The sequence below is a fragment of the Cyrtonyx montezumae genome, unplaced genomic scaffold, assembly GCF_038088225.1.
Source record: "Cyrtonyx montezumae isolate F1298 unplaced genomic scaffold, pur_monq_1.0 scaffold_2, whole genome shotgun sequence".
Taxonomy (NCBI): Eukaryota; Metazoa; Chordata; class Aves; order Galliformes; family Odontophoridae; genus Cyrtonyx; species Cyrtonyx montezumae.
Genome location: NW_027071936.1, coordinates 56,800,475 through 56,821,474, shown reverse-complemented (window position 1 = coordinate 56,821,474; position 21,000 = coordinate 56,800,475). Strand labels below are relative to the sequence as shown.

Sequence of the window (21,000 nt, the reverse complement as noted above, 5' to 3'; positions counted from 1 at the left end):
TATAGTTTATAATGATAATATAAGGCATGAGTGATGCACTAAAGTTTTCTAAATCAGATTAAAGTTCACATTATATTTCATAACTGCAGTCATCTCATCAGACATCATAAAGATCCTTAGAAGTTAAGATGCTTAATGCACTTCAGCATTTCAAGAAAGCAGCTTTGAGAAGGAAAACTGCAGAAACAGAAATATCTCACCAGGCCATTGGTCTTTCTCCTTGAATATTCAACATTTTCCAAGTTTTTGTTGTCTATGTACAGCAAGTGCTTCATATCTCTAAATGAATCAGTCAGGAAGGGGGAAGGTAGAGAAACCACAGAGGTTTCTGAAGAAACATTCAGGTTAAGATATATAATGTTTAGTGTAACCATTCAGTAAGTAGGGAATAGGCAGGAGTGGGAAAGCCATGCATAGAATTGCAAGATCTGTATCTTAATCAGAACAGGCAGTATAGTTTTACGATATTGATTCACTGCATTTTTTTTTTCTGAATATCCGTTTTATGCAGCCATGCTACATGCAAGATAATTGCTCCTAGGAATATCTCCACCTGTTCCAATGAGACTTCAAAAGAAGCATTAAAGATAACTTTTTTAAAAGATACATTTCCTTAATTGACCATAAGAAGTAAGAAATCTAAGCACCACTCCTAAAGAGAGGACTGTGTGCCCTTATATCTGATTAAATGTAACAACATACACACGGTAGTGAGCCTTTCTATATAACCCAGAGGGGGAAGCAGCTTTCATCACAACTCATACCTTCACCATCATGAAAACCAGGACAGCATAACACATCTTACAGCAGCCACTAAGTCTCCATAATTTCAGTGTTCAGCCAGTAACTGAAGGTCTTGTTATACAGAGGTTAAATTGTGATTTAAACTCCTGGTGATCTTTTCCCAAGTGTCAAGTTGTAACATGAGAGGATAAAGCTTCAAGTTACATCAGGGAAGGTTTAGACGGAACATTAGGAAAGATTTCTTCATGGATAGAGTGGTCAAGCATTGGGATGGGCTGCCCATGGAATAGTAGAGTTCCCCCATTGCTAGAGGTATCTGGGAGATATATGGATATAGTTCCATGAACGTGGTAGGTCAGACTTAATATTTTAATAATCAGGCTTAATATGAACATCCTGAAAGTCTTTTCCAAACTCTATAATTTTATGGCTCTATAATGAAAACTCATCACTGAGCATGGTGCCGTATTCCCCACTTATTTTTTCACTGTTTCAGCCATTGTCTAGATAGCTCACATAGCTCCCCATTGAAAGTGGAGTAGAACCTTAAAGCCAGAAACCATATGGACTTAACCATCAGTAGTTAAAAAAAAAAGAAAAACACACTTTTCTGAGTGCTGCAGCTGAAAAGTACTCCTAACATTTGACAATTAGTCACAAAATTGAAGGAGGAAAAGAATACATTTAGAGGAAAAAGCAGCACCAATGAGTGTCTGGCCTCTATTAAACTCTTCATGCCTGAGTTTTGCTGAAGCTTTAATAACTAATAAGTTCAACAGAAAATCCTCACCAATTTATTTTTCACATGAAACAGAATTTTAACAGCTCTAAAAGACTTCCTGCCTTCTCACAACACCAAATAAATGCAGAGATTACTCTGCTGAATCTTTCAGAGTAAAAAAGGCCACGCTTGTGACTCCTGCAGTATTTTTGCATTTCCAAGAGTTGAGGAAGGCTCACTGGAAAGAAAATAAGCCAGTGGATGATGCTCTTCGTAAAGGGAAAAACAGCATTTTTCTTTCATTGACTTTATCTTTTATTGTTTTGTGGTGTTTTTTGTTTTCCTGTTGCGAGGCTGTTGTCTGGAGAAAGGTGGGTTCAAGGACATAATGGTTTTGTAAGCTGAGGTGAAACCAGGTGCTTCCATAGATCATCTTCCACTCTCTCCAGCTTTCTATTGCACCTGCTTTCTGAAGGAAGCCTGGGCTCTCATAGAAACCCTCCTGTAGTTCATTTAGCTCCCAAGAAAGGCAGAAGACTACCACTAGTAGTGCTAGAAAAAAAAAAAGAGGGTGTTCTCTGTCATAACTGGGATTTGCACTGACTCAGTAAAGGATTTAATATACTCTGTCAAGAAAGGGATAGAAGACAAGGCAGTGAGGAAAAGAGAGTTGAGTAAGGGTGAATGAGAGGTTGCAGGAGAGAGCAGTAACCTCGGCTCAGCTGTCTATGGCAATCCAGGCATAGGTCAAATAAACTAATTCTTATGCTGAGGAGGTGATTACAAAACAAACCTATGAGGACATACCTGGGTATAAGAAGTCCCAGTTTTCTAGTAAGTGGACAATACCATGGAGTGGGATGTAAGTGGAGTCTAGGCAGGATGAACTCAAGGATCTCTGCATTAAATGTATCAACTCTTGGCAAGTGCTAGGTGAACAGAGAACAAGCAACTCCTCCTTGGGGTGAGGGTGGAATCAAGGAATTCCAGAAGGATAGTGGCTTTTTTCCTCTCTAATTGCATCCTTAAAATAACAGACTACTGCTTAGCAATTCTACAGATTTTTGAGCTTTCAGATGTTAGCCTTTTTTTCCTCATGAGAAAAGTCTGCAAACATAGACTACTAATGAAATAAGTGTCCACATATATGCAATTGGGCAGAAATTTCCAAAAGATGTAATTTCATGTTAATTTTCAGTAGAATATTTGAATAATACTCAATTTTTTTTTTTGTATAGATACTTTAATCTGCTTCCTGATCATTAGCAGCCAGATGATCCTTTCATTACACATGTTCAGATGATAGACAGATGCTAAAATGTTAACTGATCCCTAAGTAAGTACACGGCTTTCTTCTGCTTTCATAATAATTATGCTTTCTAATATAAAACTGTGCAGGTACTTCGAGGTTAAAAACGTAATGCCATCAAAATGGTCATTTAATCCACTGCTAAATTAAATATCAGAAAATACTCAACTGTATGCCTGTTGTCATCATACTTAAATATGGAAAAGGTCTATTCTGAATTTGAATCTCTGCAAAATATCTACTCTCCAAGGGTACTTCTGAAAAAATCTATATAACAGATTTTGCACATCTAATGGCTTATGGCTCCTAGAAGATTGCAGGCAGCTGTTTAAGCAGAACCTGTGATCCCTGAAATGCAAGACTGCTGTCCTGAAAGCTTTGGCATTTTTTAATATTCCTGTTGTTAAGTACATTTCAGCAGTTTAATCTATTTAAAAAGTGAATTGTACAGTTGTTTACCTGGGATGAGGTTAAATTACTTCTGGAGAAATTTTTCTGACTTTGTCCTGTTTTCATAAACAAAACTAAAACACACTGGCTAAATGATCTTTTAAAACTAAAGCTTTTGATGCATGTGTGGTGGCAGTATTTCTTCCCCTCTTCCCTTTCCCAGTAAGAAACCTGTGATGCAACGGCAACTGCTTGGATCCTGGCTCCAAGGGGAAGCTCAATACTCAGGCTTGCTCTCTTAGTGCTCTATGCCTGTGTTGCATTGGACATCTTGTCCAGGTACAGGCATGGAATCAGACACTTGACAAAAGCTCACCAGTGCAAAATACTGTGAAAAAAAATAATTCCAAAGCCTCATTCCTCTGTGTGGCTTAAATGCTTGAGTCAGATCTGTGTAAAATGATTCTTGGTCTCTTTGGAGTACATATAGAGAAGTCAACTACAGAGCATCAGGTTGGTATGAACTCAACTATCCTATTTGCACCCAAAGTAGGAGAGCTGTTTCTGAAAAACACAACTCTGCTTATGTGCCTATTACTGTTCTGACAGGTTCACTGCTGGTACAGAGATGTCATGAAGATGTTTGCCTGGTCCATTAATAGCAGATTGGCACAGTGCTCTTCGTGCTAAGAAAAATGTGGTAATTCCCAGTCCTTGGGCAAACACTCTTATTCCATGCCATTTTGCAGAAGTGAGAGAAACAATGGCCTCTGCATGTACTTTGAGTGTGCCTGCTAGACCCTCTTGTAGACACATCTCTTTAGCTTTCCAGACCCTGGATATATTTTGCCTTTAGCTAGTCATCTGCTCATGCTACTATAGTTCTGCGTACAGACAATTAAAATAACAGATGAGTAGAAAGCCACAGGTGGAACAAATTGCTTCCTCAACTAAGAGGAGATGCAAGTGGACAATTTCATGGGACAAATATTCTCCAGTAGATGCCTTCTTGTCCTTCAGCTACAGGGGAAATTTGAATTATCATATCCAAGATGCTTAACTTCTAGACACATGAAGACAGTAAAATAAAATCACATTTTACTCTCCCAGCCTTCATGATATGCATTTTAAATACATGATTAAAAGGTATAAAACACCCTTTAGCACCATAGGGCAAGTACTTAAGTTGTTAGTTCAACAGACAAGTTTTTGACATATTCAACACAGCAGAGCAATTAAGATTGTGCCTGGATACTTTTTAACTGACATGTTCTCTGCTAGATCATAACCACAGCAGTGCAAGCAATCATTTACTCTCATCTCCAGCTGTGGGGAAATTATAGCTGAGCCTTGCCTGAATTTGCTTCACACAAAAAAAGTAGGCCCTGATCAAAAGCGCAAAGACCAAGTTCCTGCCCAGTCCTTAATCTGATATTTTCTACTGAAAACACACAAAAAAAAGCCAGTCGCATTTGCCATATCCTTTTACAATTTAAATGTATATAATGTAAATAATAATTTACAATTAATCCTTTTAATGTATTAGTCAACATTAATGAGTTAAAAAACAAGAAAATTCACAGTCTTGCAAACTTACCCATATAAGGCTTTGTGCCAGCCATAGAAGAAGCCTTTTCTGAGCCTTTCACTATGGTTGCAATGTTAAAGTCAGTGATATGAACATGTCCTGCAAATACACAAAGGAGAAACAGAAATCAAAATAGTACATACTACAAATATTCCTCTCTTTATTCAATGTTTAACAGACCAACCTTAGAAACTTAACGCCTTACGATTTACTATTAAGCATGCTCATAGTGAAAGCCAAAAACAATGACAGCAAAATGTTATCATGCTTTATCTCTCAATACATTTATATCTATTATTTGCTTGCACACTGAACCCCACTTCTGACCACCACTGAACCTTCTACCTTTGTGAGAACCAAGGATAGAAATTCTCTTTGCAGAGCAGTAACACATAGGAACAGTGCTGAATTTCTTGGAGCGATGTGTGAACTCTACCTCACCTTTTCTCTAACTAGAGCCATCCGTCACAATCTCCTACACTCATGTCACCTGTCTGCCATCACATCCACTTCATGTTGCAATCAGCCTGGCTTTTTCACAGTGTCCTTGGGGCAAAAAGGGAGCTGAGAAGAAAAAGTATTTTAAAAGTACAATAAGTGCAAAATTAGATTCATGGTAGCAGAGGAGCATTTGTGTAACAGCAGCAGGTCCCAGATGATTCTCATTTGACAGCAGATTACAAGATGAAATATATGTGACACAAGACAGCCCATGGACTTGCTGACTGACCAAGACAGCTGATTTAAACTCAGCTAATCAGGTTGGATGGTCCAAACCTGCCATCACCACTTTTTCCCTAGGGTGATTTATGACAAGCATAGGGTAAATTGCTCCAGCATTGCAAGGCAAGAGTTGCTAATCCTCATTTGCCTTTGGCAAGTAAACTGAATGCAAATCCAGAATGAAAATGTATTTATCTGCACAATTTTAGCCAGATAAATCTGCTGGTATGTTTTGCACATTCTACCTGAGGACTAGCCCCTGCTGTGGAGCAACGCAGATACTGCTCCACCATGATTCCACCTGGCAATGCCATTGTGGAGAACATGGAAAGGTGCTCCCTTCCCCAACTTAGCCACACTCCTAAATCATCATTAAGACATCTTGCCTTCAGATGAAGTCCTGAATGTTGAGTTCCTCTGAAACTCCCCCCCCCCTTTTTTTTTTTAAACTCAGAATCTCAGACTCATTCAGTTCACAGTGTCGAGCAGGCTTTGGGCATGAAGCAGTTACTGAGTGAAGGAAACTGTTACCATGTTAGCTGCCAAAGATGAAAAGAGCATACCCATTGGCTTGCCTGTGGTCCTGACACTGAACATTTCCCCACTGCCAAACTGAGGAATGGCATTCTCAGCAGTTACAACTGTTTTACAATCTGACCTAGATCCTACTCAAAGTCTCCAGTAAACATACCTGCCAGCCTCCAAGCTGTCTGCACCACTATGTGCACTGAAATTCTCAGAGTCCCCCTCATTTGGCCAGACCTAAGCTGTTTTTGAATGTAAAAGGGAAAAAGACATCTCATTTCCAAACTTAAGCATATTTTTTTTCAAATGGGATATACAGCAGAAGTTTTTAATGAAGTGCTTTACACATTTTTCAGGTTTCTCAAAAATTTCTTCTTTTTTGGTGATGCTTTCCTTCTAAGATGCCCTACCTAAAAAAATGGGCAAAAAGTAAACAAAAACAGTAAGCAGAGGCAAGTAATTTTTTCTTGAAGAGTGTTGCTTCCCATAAAAGCAATCAGATCCCAGCCTGGTTTGTCATCAGGTTCCAAGACAGCATTCCTCCTTCCTGCTGGTTGCAGATCATGGCTGGCAAGGAGCACTTCTGCAGTTCATTTCTGCAATAGAACATGACGGCAGAATGCTTTTTGAGAAAGATAATTGAACCACACACAGCCAGTTAATGGCAATGATTCCTTAATTCTATGTGCTCGGTAGAATGAAAAGCTGCAAGGATCTTGGAGACTAATGCCTTCTCTTTTTTGACAGATAAATATAAAGTTGTGTCATTTAAATGGCACTACTGTAAATGATTCTCCCTATTAGAGTGCCAGCATGATAGTCTGTTGCAAAACACCTATCCCATAATATCCATTCAGACTGATCCAAACAGTTGATTTGCAATGAAAATTGCCTCTCCTGCAGCACACTGCTTTGTCTCCCTTTTATTAGATTTCATTTAAGAAAATGAGAACAGCACATGCGAAGGGTTACATATGTTGGTTGATGTGTTCTGTTAAAAATGGCTTTCTGTAGAAGGAGAAGACAGGTTCTGAGAGCTTCTACACGTTCTGTTTCTGCTAAAGCAGTAATGCTTTACTCCTGTGGGTTTGTTGTGTGCTGCTGTAACTACATCTGTATCTCTAGGGAAAAAAGAAACAACACACCACAACCTTTGTTTTTCCACAGCCTCCGGGCTGCCTGAAGACAGCTTTTTTTTGATGTTTAGAGGGTTGGTAGCTTGCTAAGGAGGACAAGAAAGGTGTCCTCTGGGCAGGTGAGTGACTGTGCTGCTTCAGCAACTGCAAATAAACCAAATCCCTATAAGAATTTTTCTAATCAATCTATATGAAACTTTTATGGCATCCCTTGCATGTAGAAAGATTAAAGAATTATTTCTGCAGTAAAAATAATACAATTCTGGCTATTTTAAACTAAAAAAGTTTCAGTTCATGAGAACATTTTTGATCTGAGCTTCACACCTTGTACTTGATCTCCCTTTCCAGATTTTATCTTAAACAACTGATCATCAAGCCCAAGCCTAGCATCCTGGCTTCCTTCTCAGGTACAATACTGGATTGAACTATGTCATCACCCCCAGGGTTTGGGTGTTAAGGGAAATGACTAATAGGTTCAGCAGAAACTAAATAAATTCAAGTATCACAAGGGAAGAGGCTCATTGCTTAATGCCCTGGCTTCGTGACTACATCTGATAATAAGATGATGGTGTATAGTGAAGAAGAGAAGGTAAATGATAGATTTGATAAATTGATTTGTCTGGCTCTCTGCAAAATGGCTTTTTCAAGTCTGATTGAACAGGTTTCAACTACATCTACATATTTCATAGCATCATAAGGGTTGGAAAAAGACCCCTAGATAAGCTGGTTCAACCATCAATCCATCACTACCATACCCACTAGACCATATCCTTCAGTGCTACATCTACCCTTTATTTTAAGCAGAAAGGGTCTCAGTGACAATTGCTTCAAGAACCGCAATCCTCTAGTCTGCTGTCACTTAAGAAGGAAAGCCTCTAAGTTAGTTTCTACAGGCAGTGTATGATCAGCCAAAGCTTTACGTGTGCATCTAGGAAGTGATGTATCAGGGATACAAATACGGGACTTGTATACATCACTTTACCACATGACTCATAAACCCAATATCTGAGGCATAAAACAGATTCCCTTTGTTTGACTATTACTGAATTTGTAAATGAGACTAGATCATAATTATAATTAAAAACAAATTTGTTAGGTGACTGAAGAAGCAGGTTGACATTTTTTACTCTGCTAAACATTAAAGAAATTCAATGAGCTCTCATATCATAGGGTATGAAAGTGAAGTGCAGAGGTTCAGCTCAGCATGCATCAGAGCTGATAAGAAATCTCAGCACAGTAATATTTTGGAACAAATACAGATTTGGTTTGCCCAGAAGGTCAAAGTCCACTAACTATTTAAAAAAAACAACAGCTCTCTGCCATTCATCTATATTAAGTACAAGGGTGTCATCTTGTATACAGACACTCATCATCAGGAGATTGCAAGGGCCTTCATGGTAGTTCTGAGGGTGTGTTCAGGAGTCAGCCATCAGGGCTCAAACTATTAAATTTACAGGCAGTGATTTCTATTCATACTATTTTTAGTTTTAAGGCCAAGATTGCTCATAGTCTGCTTTTTTTCAAATTTGCTGTTTATTTTCAAATGAGATTTGAGATTCTCATATAAACAAGGAAATAAAGTTTTAAGGAATGATTTGATGATCATAAAATAATATAGTCATAAATAAAAATGCACATAAATACACCAACTTGAATCTGCCTTTCTCCCTCATAAGAGGGATGATTACAGAGTAAAATTATCATTGATATAGAAGTAATAATCCAGTCAATTAAAAAAACAAAGAAGTTTTTGACTAGCAAAGATGAAGAATAAAGTGAATATAAGCCGTTATTCACCAACTTCTGTTATTTTAGACTGAGGAATTTTTATTCTTTATTTTTTATTTTTGAAAGCAGCAGATTTCAAACTTGACGAAAGAAAACACTTTTACAGAAGATACTGAACTTGTAGAACTTGTTTCTTCATGTGGTTGTAGAAGCCAGTTTCAGCAGCAGCTTCAAAGAGGTAGTAGATTAAATCTTAAAGGCCCATCCAGACTTTAATGGAAATATACCAAGCCATACTAACATCCTAATATATGAACTGCATATATAAACTATTACATATACAAAGAGTAAGGCAGCATGAAGAGGTAACTCTTCAACTTCAGTCAAAATAGGTTTCCTCAGCAAGGTCAAAGAAATTTGACTTACTGGGACAGCTTTAGCCCCACTTTATGTTTTTCATGCTTTATATAAGAATAAGGTTTTTTTTTGTGTTTGTATTTTAATACACGGTAAGAGAGAGCTAAGAGCATATAAGAAGTTGTTGCAACATCTTAGAGATCATCAGCTAGAACAAACCTCCTGCACGCTTCAGTTAGACTCATATAAGATGAATTCACAATGCTCCTGCTACAGCCTGCCATATATCATGGTGTAACACCATGGAAAGTGCAGCAATAACAGCAGAGCAGCAAGGTCCTACGCTGCAACAAAGACTTTCTCAAACACAATAGCCATAAGCAGAGAAACAAAGGAAAGAATCTGTTTACCTTTAGAAGGCCTTGGGTACAAAGAAGTCTTCAGAGAAACACCCTTGCCTTCACAGCCAACCCTTAAATGAGGTCTGGGAAAGAGTGGATCCTGGCTCCACCCCTTCCAGTTACTCAGATACACTGCATACACCTGAGCTCTCCTGGGTTGGTCCTGCCCCCCCCCCCCCCCCCCACCAGGTGCTCAATCACTGGCTCAATGACTTTTAACATTTCTGCTACACATAATACACTGAGTAGATTTTGTTGTTCTTAAATGAATGTTGATAGTTCCCTAAAAAATGATGTTACTGTGAAGCGTTGCAGCCTTATTGAAGCTTTTTTGGGCTTTTTGATAGGATTCCTGTGGCTAAATGCAAAATCTATGAGCTGGATTTTTATATCTTTAAACGAAATCTCCTCAGTGTCATTCAGTGAAAAGAGATAGATATTAATGGTTAAGTGCAGAAATCCAAATTGAATCAGATGCTCCAAATGGGTCTACCGCCCATCTTTAATTCACACAGGACGTAAAGACAAGATATTTCTATTTTTCTATTTCATGCATATTTGCTGATATTAATGTCTAGGGAAAATTAACACATAAGAGTCTGAAACACTAAATTCCTGAAGTCCTAGATGGTTTAAGACTCAAATATTAATAAGCTTTATTGGCTTTGGTATTCCCAGGGGCAAATTCCAGCTGTTCTAAATGTTACTACTTTAATCAACTTTAACTTGCTGATCCAGCAACTCTGCAATAGATTTTGAAAAATAATTATATCTTTGGCATCATTTCAAGTCTGTATTGTTTTTCAGAGATTAACCACTCTTAATCAATTTCTGAAAAGTATAAAGCAAAATAGGTCTTTCCTACAGCAGCAAATACATATTATTTTCCATTTTGCCTTTATCTCATACTATTGTTCTAGTTAATAAAAGGTCAAAACTTTCGTTCATTGTATTTTCTCATATCCTTGCTGTAAGTAGTTGCAAAAAGATCCATTTAATTTTAGTAAAATACTTCATATATTCTCTGCATCTGTATGGTTTTCTTTTTAAAAAAAATCAGAATTTTTATTCACTACAGACCGTTTTTGCTTGAGATCATGGAAGTAGTCTTGAAAATTCATATCCGATTATCATATCATATAAAATTCATATCTGATTATTATTTTAACTGCCCTTTGAACCAGCACTTTAATATAGAATCATGAAAATTTTACAGGCATTTTAGAGGTGAATTTCAGTTTCTTATTTAAATTTCTTATCAAAATGTAGGAAAATAATTTCAGATACCTACATGAGAAATAGTTTGCTATTTGGAACTTCCTAGTCCTTCAGGATTTCAGAGCAGAAAATAGATGTTTGGTACTGTTCTATTGGAAGATCCCTAAATAACAATTATAGTGTCTTACATTAATCATGTTATTAAAATAATAACTTATTTTTGACTAGTGTCCCTAGTGATCTCCATACTTATTAAAATCCTTTATGTTCAACTCTTTCAAGTGTCAGATCAACATTTTTTCTTTTCAATAGGAATGAATACTACAAAATCTCCAAATGGGCAGAGGAATGTGCAGAATGTCCAGATATAGATTGGAATCCAGAAGCTCAGGCTGACTCAAAAACCACGAACCACCATGTCACAGACAGCTCAAAAATTAGAGATATCTGGGAGAAGCAGTCAGTATTTACTCACCATGCTCATCCAGTAATATGTTGTCAGGTTTGATATCCCTGTAAAATAAGTAAATGCATACATTATAATTAATAGCAAAAGAAGATCTGTATTTAATTTTTTTCCACTTGGTTACAGGGGCCACTTAAATAAACACTATGAAAACCATACAATATACAAAAGTAAATGATTTTTATCTACATCTATTTACTGCCTTGAAAACAAGCATACTAAATAGGTTTTCTAGATTTCTATCTCATATGTTTTTGTTTTCATATGGTTAGCATTGACAGATATTGAGTTTTAAAGATGTATTTTATTCTTTAAAGCAGTGGGAACAAAAAAATGGAAGATTTGCATCTTGGAGGTACCTGATTGCCTAAGGGAGTCTACATTTGTCAAACACAAGAAATCAGTTAATTAGAAAAATCACTGATCTACTCTTTCTGTCAGACCCACTAATCTGCCATGCCCATGTGCACAATCGCTCATATATTGTAGAGTCCTACTAGATATTTAACTACCCAGCTAGGTCTAGCAGCTCCACTTTCAGGCCTTGAATCTACTACCCTTGGCTACTTATTATGGTAGGTAGCAGGCTGGGGAATGGGGGTGTGCCAAGGATAGGTGGGGATTGTAATGTACCCGAACATCAGCTCAACTCTGATGTTCTTGGCACAAGGAAAAGGCACTCCTTAGAGAGACATGCTTAGCCTTTTAAGTTGACCTTTACTTTGCTGTCAAGAACATGGAGACAACTTTTCCTCACCACTCCTGGACACTGCCTTAGCACTGGCAGCTTGCACCTTATGCAATTTTGAAGCACTATTGCATTAACTGAGGAGATGCATTGATCTACCTTGAGCAAAATATTTACCCCTTGAGCTAAACTCTTCAGAGTTCTCAAAAGAGAAGGCATTGCAAAATATATTCTGAAGATCTGTGTATTTTAATTCAGCCAAAGAATGGCTTGATAATTCTGATTTAAACATTTTTCTATAAATCTTGTCCTAACTGAAATATGTACTTACACACATTTAGACTTCACTAACAGATTTTGCCTAGTTTGGCCATGAATGGAATAAAGAGTAGAATGAAGTGTTAACAGAATAGTAGGAATAAATAGCCTATCTCCAGCATGAAAGGAGGTTAAGTTTCAAATTCTCTGCAGTTCATTCCAGTTGTAACATAATATTATCTATATGACATAGGGAAAAAAGAAAAAAAAATATTTCAGCTGAAAATGAATGTGAGAAATCTCAATAAGAGTGAGAAAATTAGGTGCTTACACTGCTAGTGCTAGATAAAATGAAGAGTAGACACACTGTGAGGGAATGATCTTAGTTGCCCTAAAAACCAGAAGCTACACTTTTGTGTTCCTTATATAGTTCAAATAGTTATTAATAATAGTTAATAATAGATTAATCTATAATAATAGATTATAAAAGAATGCTGGGCAGCATATGGTGATACTATTTACTTTAACACTTGAAAACCAGAGCCATCTCCAAAAAAAGTTCCATGTATACGGCTACAAAGTAGCAACCAGGACATTGCCTCTTTTGATCCCTTTAAATCTCTTGGACTTCAAATACTAATCTAGGAGGAAAGGCTTGTGGCTGATAAAATCAACCATGCTTTACCCAGTTTACCTAAGGAAATATTGAAAAATATATTGTGACATAAAACAATGTTAGGTTCTTCAAGTTACCCGATTTCATAATGTTTGAAAGAAAATAGACAAAAAAGAAAAGTTCTTGAAGGCTGAACAACAGCAAAAAACAAATTGAAATAGAATGGCTGAGAGGAAACAAGAAATAGATCAGAGTTGTTCAGTTAACAAAAGAGACCTGTTAGATGTGACACAACAGGCATATCAAATAGAAATAGTATGTAGATGGTCAATTGAGCCTTTCTATTTGCTTCTGGAATGTGAAAGAAATGTTAGAATTTTGTATAAATGAAATGAACTAAGTAAACAAAGTTTCATTTGTACAACCGAGATTAAACTCAAGTTGACATTTTATGCAAGACATATTTGCATAAAAATGCCATCGATGTCAGTAACAGAACCACCAGCTTGAGGTCCTCCAGCTAAGATTTATCTAATTGATTCAGGAAAGCCCTTCTACAGCAAATGCAGATGCAAGCTTCTCTTCATCTTTTTGAAATACATCAATAATTATGCCAAATGCAAGGTCTATGCTTGTTCTTAAACCTGTGAGATTGAAAAACTAATATTGCCCATCTATTTTATTCTGCCTTTGAAGATGCAGCCAGCAAACAATAAATACTGGCTTTATTTCTGTCGTTTAAAATGTTAATTCCTGCAAGATCCAATGGCCCCTGAAGTCAATGGAAGGACAACACTGTCTTCAGTAGATGCTGTTTAATCCCTAACAGTTTTTCTTGTGCTCTATTTCTCCTTAGTGCTGACAATCTAACAGTCTGTTTTATAGGATAAATCTTGTAAAAAAAAAATAAATATAAATGTTTAGGTGAGTTCTTTTATTCTCTTAATTAAATAGCTTATTTCTTATATTAATATTTTTTTCTCTTTATGCAGAAGTATGCATTTGAATTTACTGTTTTTTGCTTCTGACAAAAATCTTTCATTGTTTCGAGAAATGCTCAATGGTATTAAAATACTGGTTTTAAAACAATGCTATTACTTCTTATCAGTGGGATGGGAGTTAAAGAATTTTATCTGCTAAAAGACCTTCAGAACCATCTGTTCCTGCTCTAATGAATGCCATGCCATGACACAACTCCGTGAATCACTGTAATTTTGAAATTTGGAGATTTCAGTAGAATCAGAAATTAGCTGAGAACATGTGGTATTAGATCATGATAGATCAGGGAAGAAAAAAGCATCCTGTAGGTGTTTGTTTGAATCTGGATGTAGCTGTGTGAATCTGGATGTGTTTCCACAAGGTGCCACAAATGGCACCAATGCTACCAGAATATTTGGTTCAGAAGTAGACTCTCACGGGTCTTGATATCTAGAAGCCATGATGCAGGAACAAAGAAGAACTTCCTATTTAAAAAATTCCACTCCTTATAGGTGCAGAAAGGAAATCCAGAAACAAGCAACTGAGATGCTGAGATCTCAAAGTCTTGAACTTTAACTATTTGGAGCTGGACTAATTCACTGACAGCTAAAGGCAAGTTACAGAAACACATTATTTCATGTTGCATGACTTCTTCTGAGCTGAGCTATTTGTAAGGAAGAATGCACCATTTTTAGCTGTTTCTCTCTTGGATAGGGAGAAAACTCTTGCATAGTTGAGATTCGCTATTTCTCCTTGAAAGCAAAATAAATTGCTATTTAGCGCCAGGATGTGGGTACATTAATTTATCTTATGAGATGCAAAGGGTGACATAATTCACTCAGTCAACTCTGCCATTTCATATGAAGATTTCTGAAGATCGTTGCACACAGAGAAGCTGCAGTGTCAAAGGATATTGCTCACAGTGTGCTGTTCTAGTCCAAAATGTCAAAAAAACTTTAAGTATTAATTGATTTATACTCTATCCATTGGAACTTACTTTTACAGTCTTATATCCATCTAGGAAATGAAAAATCTAAGAAATTTGCATTTCAGACTCCAAGTAAGAGATGGAGATAAATGTTTAGCTCTGCAGTGATTTACTAGAAATAAGTTCAGAATCAACATATATCAGAAGTTCCTACTGACTGCCTTTTTTAAAAATATGAATACTATGCACAGATAGATATCAGATGTCTTAAAAATATTAACTCTTTTCCCTGCTGAAAGACTAACAAACATTACAACTTGAAAGAAACTATTACATTATCAGTGTATTTTAATTCCTCTAAGACATTTTCGTGCATGTCCGTGGTACTCAGTAAGGCAACTTCTAGATTTAAAAATCCATGCAACCATACAGAAATCTGCGTAAAAAATCAGTAAAAATTTCAAGGCTTGAAAAGCATTCAATAAAACTGAAAAAAAAATTGCCAAGATTCTATACTTTCAGCCTCAAATAATATATATTTAACACTAAGCAGAAGTATGTAAGTTTGCTATCATACACACTGTAACACATGACTGGTGTGATTTAAGTGCCTCAAATTTGATAGGACATGAAAAAATAAACCATTTTTTTAGTTGGACTTTACTATTTAAATTCCTGTGTTATTTTAAATCTTTCATTTTCTCTGCAATTCAAGTTCCCAAGACTTTAATGGAGAAAATAAATGAACAAATAAATAAATAAATAAAAATCCATACCTGCTTCCAACTATTTATCTGATAGCATCCATTCATATGATACTAATCAGAATTCAGTCACCATTTCCTATTATCACACTCTAGAGCTTTTTCCTTCTATTTGGAAACAAGATCATTTTCTGTTGCATATATGAGGTATAATTGCTGCTGTAATCATATGATAACAGTAAAAACTTTCTAGTGAAGGTCTCCAAGGGCTTTACCTTTCTCAATGTACCTCTAAAGAGAGCATGGACACCCAGCTCCAGATTTTGGCTTGTTGTATCTATGAAAACAAGTTACTCTGATGCCAAGTGTTCTGGTACCAATAATTCCTTTTTGGCTTAATGGTCCATTTTAGCAGATGTCCATGAAGAACTTAAATTTTCTTATCACTCATAATAGTCTTCTTTTTTTTTTTTTTTGTAGCTCTGAAAATGAAGCTAGTAAGGAAGCAACCCAAACATGCTATTTTACAAATGCTTCAACTGGAACTATCTCATTATTTTCCAATTACATTTCCATTTGGAAAATACAATTATGAAAATATGTTCAATTCTCTACTTGTAACAATAGGTGGCAGTAATGAAATCTCCATCTGTCTGTGTAGCCAGTGGTCTTTGGTAACAGTTTCAAGTATGGAGCAGAGAAATACTTGCGATGCATATTGTTATCATGGTTGAAGATAACAGGCCAATGAACAGAAATTGTATACTGAGCCTTTCATATTTCTGAGTACATACAGGTACATAAGTCATCTTTGGTCAGATGTGGCTCTTGAACTTACATAGACACCAAATTAAAATAGAAATATTTAATATAGAACATTTTGTTATTCTATACTTCCTGAATATCCAACATGATTTTATCTGCAGTTACAAGAATAATAGATGAAGGTTCTTATATTCTATAAACATTATAAAGACTTGACCAAAGAAATATATGAACCTGAACTTACAGTGGTATATGTTTCATTGTATAATATTTTAGAACTGACCACAGTGGCTGTATAAACTGAGCTTTTGCATTATACAACATACACTGTGATACCCAGGATTTCTCTTGTGGATACAGAGGTTCTTTTCTAAGCGAGCATTACTCAGCCCAAATGACTTGCAGGCAGTTCTGTGTTTAGCTTTCATTTTCCCTGAAGGACTCAAAGCAATGACAAATGTGCCCCTTCCTTTACTACAGACACATTCTAGAGCTAACGCTGGATGTACCTTGTGTCTAGAGCACTTGTACTTTTGGGTGTCTCTGAGAGGAACCATGAACAATATTCAACACTGTAATGATGCCAAAACATCACCATGGTTCAAATAAAAAACCTTTTCAGTCAAATGCTTCTCCAGTGAACATGGAGAAGTTGTGACAGATAACTGTATAGCAGTAAGTTTATATGTTCACCAAAAATGGCTATTTTCTGTATTATAGCTTCAAGTATCATAGAGGCATCCCGTGCATAAGTGTACAAGGCTTATACATCTAAATGTGAATCAGCTTTCAAGAGCAGGTGACATCTCTCATAACTAAGGAAAGTGTATGACTCATTAGATACTAACGGAGAGTAGTGCTCGGAAAGAATTATCTGGTCCAGCAGAAAAATATGTAGATTGCAATGGGCATTCTTCTTTCTTCAGAGATTTTGTACAAGAGCTTTTGACCAGAAGTAGGGAGGAGAATGTGCTCAGCTTGCACTCTGCCAACAGTAGCACAAATATCAGCCTCCTTGCAGTAAAAAAGCCCAAGCCCTCTTCAAATTTACACAAGCAGAAAACCTCAATAAACATTACAAAAATACATAAGAATATGTAAAAGTTCATCAGAAACTTCTTGGAACAACATTAGGCACAAAAATAATACCACATTGTTTAACTGTTTCCTTCATGCATACAAAAGTGCAATGCGGACTACACAGATTACAGACATCATGGCTGGAAATTAAGGCATATCACAGTGGACTTCATGTGTGGGACAAGGAAAATCCTAAGGCTTCAGGTTGCCAGTGAGTGCCTGGGCAGTCGTCTCTTTAATGCAGCAGTGGAACATCCTATCAAGCACATTTTCTGCTGCTGAGTTTCAGCAGTACAGCATAGCAGGGAAAAGAGAAGGGATGTAAAATGGCAAGCAAAAACCAACCATATATATGCAAGTGCTTCTGTTTTGTTCTTTCTAACCTGAAACACCTAATGCTGAATGTCAGGTTCCCCATCACCCTCACTGTTATAATCATTTCCAGCTGGGCTGTGCCAGTGACTTAAATATTTCATCCTTTATTTATCAAATTGACCATCTCAGACTCTGTGATACATGCAACAAGGAGATACACAGAGAAGATTCTGAATACATTCCACACTCAAGTGAGCTTTGACATCCTTTGTATTCCCAAAGTGGTTTTACAGATTTAATGTACATAAAAGTGAGCTGCAATAGCACAGGCTGAAAAGTTCCTGAAAAGAAAATCTTATTCAGTAAAAGATTAAAATACCTGAGCATCTGCTACCTGGACTTGCAGGTCATTTTGTGAAATACACCAATGAATATATTAATTCTATGAAGCAAAAAGATAAATACCTGAATTTTTGCTGCATTTTCTTCCTCCAACAAATCTAACATTTCAAACACAAGTTTCATGACACTTTTCTACCTCTAACATAACCTATCTAAGGTGTTTATATAATAAATTACTTCTGAGAATGGCTTTTGATGCTTCTAAGAATGAAAACTTATAAAGAAACTCTGACAACAATAAATATTCATATTCTTGAAGACTGTTGAGAGTAGATGGAACTAGGCAGGATAGAGATGACAAAACACACCACCGTTTTAAAAAGCCTTTCTGTTCTAAAAGAAGTCAACTACGTGTTGCTTGGAATCCAACAGCTGATTATTCCAAGACTTCATGATTGATCTGGATAAGGAACAAAAGATCTGCAATATTACTTGAATTCAGAGGAAATAGTTAAGACCACTGTGTGAGAACACTGATGTGAAGCTGGTTTTATACAGGACTCCACAGATAAACTGCTGTTACAGTAATGCTTGGTAGTGAAATTATTATAGGGGTTATTATTGCCACTTATTCAACAGAAAACTAAAACTGGGTGCAACTCAAGATATTTGCATTAACTACTATTATGAATTAGGTGGCTACATTTCCATGTTTAGTGAATGAACAGTACAATCACTGAAGTGAGTATAAAGATTCAGAAGACTAAATAACTATTTTTGGATGAGCTGAATATTTTTTTTAGGTTCTCTTGGCTGTGTTGAATAGGTATCCACTTGCTCAGACAACTAATTTAAATATAGATTCCTGCGTTCAGATCTTGATGAACTGTGGAATAAGTTTTTAGAAACATCTAGCATGCAGCACAGGATTATGGAAACAACTAGGGATGTTCTCGAGTCAAATTACTGTAACATGTTATCACAGAAGCACAGGCAGGTACTTAAGCCTCTTGCAGGAGTCACGCTTCTTGCACTCATTGTCTCATTTGACGTCATCGCACACCATGAAGAGTGCAATCCTTCACGCATGATGAATTGAGCCATAGTTAAAATAGTATGTATCATTAAGAATTTTTCTTACCCAAGGCCATCTAATAAAACATCCTCACCATTTTCAGGATGAAAGCGTCTGAGGCTCTGCACGGTCTCCTCTTAAGATGTGGTAATAGAGGGAATTCTGAGGAAAGAGCCTGCTGGATCCTTGCTCCCTTCCAGATCAGTGTCCATCACAAGCCCAGCTATGTGTGGCATCTGGGGGACCTGGCACTGCCACACAGAACTGCTTTTAAACAGCTGGAGACATATTCTATCTCCAGGAGATAAAATCTTGTTGATAGAAAGAAACTGATAATACAGAATTCCTTTGGAGGGAAGAGCAGGCAATGACTGAACACTACCATTCTTCTTAATAACTTCAGAGTTACAACAGCTTGATGCAGGTGTTCAAAAATCTAGGCAACTAAGGCAATCTCCCAGTTTTAGATCTCCTATGCTATATCTTTTTGACAGTTTCTTTTAAAAGCAAATGTTAAATAATAAAGATTGGATGAAGGACTATTGACTGGAAATCGACGTCCTTGCCTACGTGCTCATAGTTTGTAATTTCAGCAGTGGAGGTACTCTGGGAATCAGGGAAATAAGCAGGTACTTTAATTAGTGTTCAGCTCTATATACATGTGTAAGCGCATGTGTATGCATGAGTGTCTGACTGTAGAGAATTTCTGTGGCTGTGTTGGTTTGCAGATGAGAGTTGAAGAATCACCACCAAGGGAAAATTCTGCCAAATCTTAAGTCCCTGTAAAGTTTAAAGGCAGAACTCTAGATAATTAATAAATTTAATTAGCATGAAAGCTGAGAAACACAGCTTTCAGGCAATAGATTTTCAACTCAGCATGTCTTACTAAGAGACTATATTACTAATTGTTATTGATTATTAACAGTAAGTAAATTGCTGTCTATCAATATGAATTCAAAGTGAAACTCTAAAACAAATGGAGTAGACATAATGGTCTTAATGCTTTAAAGACCATCTTTTAATTCTTATAGCAACTTGAGAGAGCAATGTGTATTCCTTATTTTACCTGTTAACCATTCCCCCACATTTCATAGTGCCTCTCTCAAATTCTCTACTTTCTCCTCTCACTCCTTAGCCGGACATCAAGGGACAATCACTCTTCCTGTCATGTTTACCCTTCCCACACACTACTCCATGTTCTGCATTCCCCAGTGCCTTCTTCAGCCCTCTCAGACCCTTTCTGTCCATTTCCACATTTAATGAAGGAATTGCTATCAATATATCCTTCTTTTATCTACTCCCTGGAAACAGTCCCAGATTGCTTTTTTTCCTCCTGCAAATCTGCAGAGAAACCTGCTCCTCTTATCCCTTCCCTGGACATTCCCCAGCAACTTCTCCAAGTTCTTGAACAGGGACATTATATCTTTTTTCTTCTTGGTACACACAGGTCTATCTATTACCTTCAATTTTGTTTTAGCTTGCTACTGTCTCCTGTGGTGTAGCTAGTTGAAACCTCATCCATTTTTCTGTGAACTCAGGAGCCATACATCCAGAGCTTAAAACAAGACTGTCTCATCAGTTTCCTTTTCTTACACTGTTTAAAAATTGATATGCCCTGCTCTGTTATTTTTCTTGTAGTGGATTATTTTTTATCATTTATGAGGCCTTTTATCATTCCAATTGCATGGCATATCATTTGACATTGAATGATAACAACTACATAAAGATATGAGATTTTGAGCACTGCTGGTTTTTACTAAAAATTAACAGGGTTAGAGATCTGAATAAAACCAGAGAAAATTTTTCTTTAAATCACAAAATACTTATAATATGAGCTAAACCTGGGATTGGAATAGAGACAGTATCTATGTATAGGAAGAAAAGACATAGTTCTATTATAAGAAACAAATACTTACCTTCTAAAGTGCCTGCATTCAGATTTATG

At 36.6% G+C, this 21,000-nt stretch overlaps 1 protein-coding gene across 1 annotated transcript in view; it reads right to left on the bottom strand.

Annotated features, from left to right (window-relative positions):
- The window catches only part of STK32B (serine/threonine kinase 32B), a 129,713-nt gene that overhangs the window by 27,419 nt on the left and 81,294 nt on the right, over positions 1-21,000 (bottom strand). The window contains exons 5-6 of the mRNA XM_065735778.1: positions 11,316-11,353; positions 4,762-4,851 (exon numbers count right to left, since the gene is read on the bottom strand). Of these exons, the coding sequence (XP_065591850.1) occupies positions 4,762-4,851; positions 11,316-11,353 (128 nt within the window). The remainder of the gene's footprint in view (positions 1-4,761; positions 4,852-11,315; positions 11,354-21,000) is intronic.